This window comes from Zea mays, chromosome 2 (assembly GCF_902167145.1).
Source record: "Zea mays cultivar B73 chromosome 2, Zm-B73-REFERENCE-NAM-5.0, whole genome shotgun sequence".
Taxonomy (NCBI): Eukaryota; Viridiplantae; Streptophyta; class Magnoliopsida; order Poales; family Poaceae; genus Zea; species Zea mays.
Window position 1 is genome coordinate 117,943,460 of NC_050097.1, and position 6,028 is coordinate 117,949,487.

The 6,028-nt window shown below is 43.0% G+C and overlaps 1 protein-coding gene across 2 annotated transcripts; it reads right to left on the reverse strand.

Moving 5' to 3' along the window:
* Positions 1–887: 887 nt before the first annotated feature.
* LOC103646895 (formin-like protein 18) lies at positions 888–5,687 on the reverse strand. Of its 2 annotated transcripts, none has more exons than XM_008671519.4 (7): positions 5,384–5,687; positions 4,897–5,298; positions 3,883–4,513; positions 2,978–3,722; positions 2,553–2,752; positions 2,225–2,460; positions 888–2,074 (listed from the first exon to the last, which is right to left on the reverse strand). In XM_008671519.4, the coding sequence occupies exons 2-7, from the start codon at positions 5,041–5,043 to the stop codon at positions 1,193–1,195; spliced, it is 2,841 nt and encodes a 946-aa protein (XP_008669741.1). In that variant the 5' UTR covers positions 5,044–5,298; positions 5,384–5,687; the 3' UTR covers positions 888–1,192. The 2 variants fall into 2 exon arrangements, with proteins under 2 accessions (XP_008669741.1, XP_020403984.1); XM_020548395.3 differs by having other exon boundaries at positions 2,978–3,679; positions 5,384–5,667.
* Between the last annotated feature and the right edge of the window lie 341 nt (positions 5,688–6,028).

Sequence of the window (6,028 nt, forward strand, 5' to 3'; positions counted from 1 at the left end):
AACAAACACTCTATATGAATAGGTGTCGTGTCTTCCCTAAGGCCCTAACATAATAATATGTTAATGCAACCTTGATGTTATTTTAGTTTTTATATTTTTCTATATAGATTTAGGCAATTAACCAACCAGCCTAAGAAGAAAAAACAATCAAAGTGTTAATATAAAAAATAGATAAAAGCAACAACAGTTGAAAGTTGTGCAACAATTGAAATTACCAGTTTACTACTATGTTTCGAAATGGTTGTAGTGGTGGCGGTGACTGTCCTCTCCCAATCAATGTGTCATCACATAAAAATCCACTTATATGATAGCCATTCATACATTTAAACTTATGGTATTAAAAAATTTAACATGTATATAAGAAAAATCACTACTAAAGACACATAAAATATGTAAGACCAAGAGCTTAAAAATATCTTCTTGTAAAGAAAAAACATTGTCATGTTTAAAGTACTATATACGACACAGTTCTGTATATCTTTTCTTTAACAGATCGAGAGGTTGCCCTCTTAGAACATAAACGGGCATATATTAATGACACTTCGTCTACCACAACAGATTTATCTTCCTTAATCAGGAAGGTCTACAAAGAGAAAACAAATTATTATTTTGCTAAAATCTATTGTTAAGACCTGAAAAATAGAATTACACTAAACTTTAAATGATTATTATTGTATTTTTGCGAGCTCAGCTCTATAAACTGTGGCAGCGAACTTGGCGCCAAACGAGTATAAGCATTCTAGGGGTATAAGTAATTCTTTTTACGAAAAAGAGTTAAATTGCAAAAAATTGGATCGGCCGCTCGCTGTTGGCACTAGCCCATTGGCAAACGTCTTCACTCAAATATCGAAATTGTAGTAATAAGTTTAATTGACATTAATTTCATGTCCACAAACAATATATATTATAAGGTATTTGTATAAAATAATATTATTCATTAAGCCATGAACGATCTTTGTATACATATCTAGGATGTACATTTGTATAAAATAATATTTACGGAGGCGAAAGCTGAGAGCCTGAGATCATGTGCATACTAAATTAACCTACCAGGGCGTAGTGTCCCTAACTCTTTTTCATTCTGCTGTAAGCGAGTCAATCCATAACTAGATAGCCGCTAACTCTTCTACCTGCTGTGCTCCCATATCACCTCATCAATCTGGTGTGATCTGCACAAATTCTTTGCTGTCAGTCAGTCAGAATCAGAAGATGAACTAGAGCTGCGTGCCGCTGCACTCCTCCGATCTTTAATTGCGGGCACCAGCTGCTGTCGAGGATCACGGAACGACGAAGAAGACTGCGACGGTTGCCTTCCCTTTGATCCTGATCCTGCCGCTGAAGGTTTCTTGTTATTAGCAGCAGCCTTGGCAGCCGCCTCTTTCACCTCTCTGCACACCTTGTCCAGGATTCCCAGGAAGTCGCGGACAACGACGAACAGCCGTAGGCCCTCATCCTTCCCTGTGCTCCCATGGAAGTAGTCTACAGTAGTGCGTACCAGCGCCCGTAGCTTCTTTTCCTCCTCCAGAAGCTGGGTCACACGCACCTGGGACTGCTCGATGAACTCGCCAAGCTTGCGATGGAACCCACTGTCCTCGTCTAAGCTCTTCATGCCCGTGTTCAAGAACTCATTCGCCTTCACCAACTTGTGCCCCAGGCTCGCCACCGAGATGGTCAGCGTATCGGCGTCCAGGATTGCTGCCTTCCGCACGTTCTGGAGGTCGTCTCCCAGGCTCGAAACAACGCCCAGGCCTAGCTGCTTGTAGTGCTCCGTGTCATCGCTGACATCCTCGGTGAGATCGTCAGAAGTCACGCTGGATATGCTGCTGTTGTTCTGCTCTTTGGCGGCCCGAACGGCACGCACGCCCTCTGACCGAATGATCTCCTGGACAACAAAGTGAAGCAGCGTCGTCTTGCCGTCGACCCCCTTCACGTCTGAGAGCTTCAGGAGGGTGTCCAGCTTGAACGCCTGGGCCCCACCTCGAAAGGTGCCATCGTTCATCCGGTTGCCAGTCTTGAGTACAGCCTCTAGCAGCTTCTTGAATAGACGGCTGTTCCGAAGCTCATGGCAGGCCACCTGTTTTCGACCAAGAAAAAGTACAGTTCAATAAAACAGTCAGCATTTTTTCCATTGTTATCGACAAAAAGAGTACAATTCAATAAAACTGTCAGCATTTTTTCCCCATTTTTATAACAAGCAGTACTACTGCTCCTGAAGCCACAATACCTCCAGGGTTTTAAATGATTGTTCTGCATTTGCAGCTTCTTCCGGCAAAGTGGACATGAAAAGCAACACATCCAGGCGCTGATAGAGGTAAGGTATGTCAATGATGGTCCTCAAGAATTGCTCTGCAGGACCCAGTTGAGTGAGCTCCCCGGTGTATAACCGAAGCCTTAGCTCCTCGTCGCTGCTTGGAGTCCACCTTATCAAGGTTTGTATCAGATCAATAGGGAGTTCATGCCCTGGATCAATTTATATTTACCCATTAATTTAAGGTACATAGTTTCTGCTGAATATATAACACAGAAGAGACCCAAAAGATGGTCAGCTTTACCTTCCATAACTGCATTACGTACTTCGTCAGCTGAAACACTCAATGCCTTCAGTGATATCGCTAAGTTCTGTGCCTTTTTAGCATCGAGTATCCTAACAAATTGAGGGGTATCCTTTGCTGCTAAATCCTTTTTGCCGTCAGCATTTTTCTTGTCAGCAGCATGACAACCAAAAAGGCTCTCGATCATCTCCTCATTAAACCTATCAATAAATTAGTAACCGGATGAGTTAGCATCACTGATTCACCTGATGTTACCAATCTTTGGTGGGTAGCAAGCAACCAGTAAAGAGATGTGCATAGTACAAATACGACAACAATAATTATGCAATAGCTAGCTATGTTCCGGGAGGTTGGCAAGATTGTAACTGGAAGCATAAAACTACTCTTTCCACACACACAAAAAAAAACAAGAAAAAGAAACTTACTGGAAGGATCCTGCTTTAATTTGATCCCACACCATTGCTTGATCCGGATTTGCAGTAACTTTATCCCAGAAGAATGGCTTCAGCTTTGTTTTATTGTCTGCCACAGGAGGACCTGCAACATTCCCTGCCTTCTTCAATGGTGGTGGACCACGCGCTTTTGGACCACCAGGCATGGCTGGTGGTGGAGGTCCAGCTCCACCTCTACCTGGTGGGGGTGGAGGTCCGGGTCCGGCACTACTTGGTGATGGTGGAGGTCCGGGTCCAACTGCAGGCCTGGGAGCAGGAGGCGGTGGGGGTCCTGGTGGGGGTGGATTGCTCGAACCAGCAGCTGTAGGCATCTTTGGAGGTGGTACCGGTGGTGTTGGTGCAGATGGTGCAGGAGGAGCCTTTGGGAGAGGATAACCTGGACGTGGTGGTGGTGGTGGTGCTGGTGCTGGACCAGCTGCAGGTTTACATATGCTGTCGCTGGCATTACTAGAAGGAACTGCAGCAACAGCAGATTTCACATCCTGAGAATTAGTAGAGGTCGCCGGACGTCCAGCAATGGTAGTTATTTCATGAGAACTTAGTTTCATCGCCTGCACATTGCTGCGTCGCTCAAACTCTGACTTCATTGACATTTCTCTAACTTCTGCCTTTATAGGAGGAAATTTAAATTCTTTACGCTGGCTCGCTGATGAACTGGTTGACAATGCCCCCAACCTGTTGACATCAATTGGGGTAGAGCATGATTTACGTGAAGAACCTGTTGCATTAATGAACAAGGCATGAATTGACAGGTAAATAAGCTGAATAAGAATTCCTGTCTGTCTTTTGGTGTGTGTGTGCAAAAGCATTCATGCAAGAGAGAAATTGAATGAACTGGAAAAAAACACAAAAAACAGCTTTGTTTTCCTTTGTAGCACCTGATAAATCACTCATATTCAAACTCAGCAGTGGTTTGTCATCATATGATGATTCTGGGTCTTCGCTTCCACGACAAGCACAGCAACACAGACATATAAGAGCCACCAATGCAACACAAGCCACTGACAAACCAGCAATAATAGTGCCACTGTTGTCCTTGCTCTTGTTTTTGGGCTCTGGTTTACCGGACTTTTTCACGGTAGTGACTAGCAAGTGAGCCTCTCCTTCGGAAGACAAAACGCTTCTTATTGCCTGTTTTGCTTTAGGTCGGGGTGGAGCAATGGCTGAATCTTCTTCAAGTAGACGTCTTCTTTTCATCGCAAAAGGAAGGTTGATGCTGTTAGAGTTGGGAAGTAAGCTTATGGTTTCCTCCTGATGCTTCTGCAGTCCATGATCAGAGAAAGGGAAATTATGCTTGTTTAAGCAATCCAGAAAAGTGTTGGCAACTTCTGCAGGTGAAAAGGTTGCCGTGGTTGCTTCCTCAATGCCGACCTTCTGAGGATAGGACTTATTATCATTTTCTCTATACGAATTGCTGATGGTGTTGAACAGAAGGCTGTAATGGAACTTGTTTCTAACATCTTGAGGAATTCTCAAGTCGAGAGCACAACTGTGCCACAGTTGTTCCACCTGTGTGTAAGCAATGTACCGGAAATAACAGTTAGCAAGAAAGGTATATAGAATTTTAGCTTCTGAATATAGGCATTAGTTAGTAGAAATCAGGTGTTTTAGCTCTATTGAAAAAATAAATAAATATAATCATATAAGTATTCCAAGGAAAGTTTATACTCCAATTAACAGATAGACAGTGAATTACTACTTGGATTAGACTGTGCAGTTCTTATTTCCATGATCAATGTACTGGTGTTTCATAATTTCCTATTCTCCATCCCTGCACAATTTACCTAAGGGAAACAACCTACCAACTGCAGAGCTTGGCATAAATATAACATTACAAGAACATAACACATAGGTGCTACACGAATGCAGAGCGTTGTTAACTTGGTCATTACCGATTCATCTTCTCTTGGGATTGCAGGAGACGGCAGGCAAGATTGTGGCCAGAACAAGCTAGTCCTGATCGCACCAACCAGCTGCAGCAGCAGACAAATGAGGCATGCGCTGAGGAGCCAACTGAATTTGCTCCTCTGCCATCTCATCTTGTAATCCTATGGTATTTGCTTGCTTGCACAGCTCAATGGATCACCAAATTAACCGGCCATTGGTACCTCCCCCAATAGGGATTACCACAGCTGCCTAAAGGATGCACAGGAACTAATAGATTCCTCCCCTGCAGGTACTTCTCACCTCGAGTTCGACCTTAGTTAATTAATGTTTCTTAGACCCAAATGTTGGCCTAAAATTGGAATTGTGATACAGTTCTGGCACACTAAGATTGGTCCTTCTGGTTGGATCTGGGAATGAGAATTCCGATCAGAATAGATTCGAAAAACCAAATCATCCATCGGGGAAAATTTTGAGGAGAAATAGAGACAAAACCTGCGATTCTTGACGGCAGCGAACCAATTTACCCGGGAATAATGATTGGGACGCCACCAATCTAGGAGCCCCGGCAGGAGCATGATACAGGACAGGGATGGGAAAGCAAAAAAAGAGTAATTTCTTTGCCATTGTTGCTGTCTTGATCCTCGGCTTCCAACCTTGGCTTCTATTTTTAGGGTGGGGAATGCGTACTCAAGTGGTTCCATTCAGCAGAGGCGAGAGAGATGCAACGAGAGGCTGCCCTCGTTGTCAGGAGCAGCCACCATTTTCAGCTGACAAAATTGCACGTTTAACGCTAGAGTCCCATTTGAATAGTTCGAAATACAAGATGAAATGGGTTTGGTTTTCCGAAAACTTTACATTATTCTTAGGTTTCATCGTTTTAAAATGACATTTAAGAATACCAATTTTATTTTATCCCAAACTCTATCCCGACGCCTTTTTTATTAGGTTTCGTGCTCTTTCATGCCACGTTGGGTTAGTCTCCGTCCATCGAATTAGAGGGTATCAAGAGACATTTTAACTTACTATAAATTTAAGCCATCTCAATCCCCTCCAACTCTTTCAGATTAATTTTAAAACTAACAAGATCTTATGGTAAAATTTGGGTTCATTTATTAGATTTTTTTCTCTTTCACATTA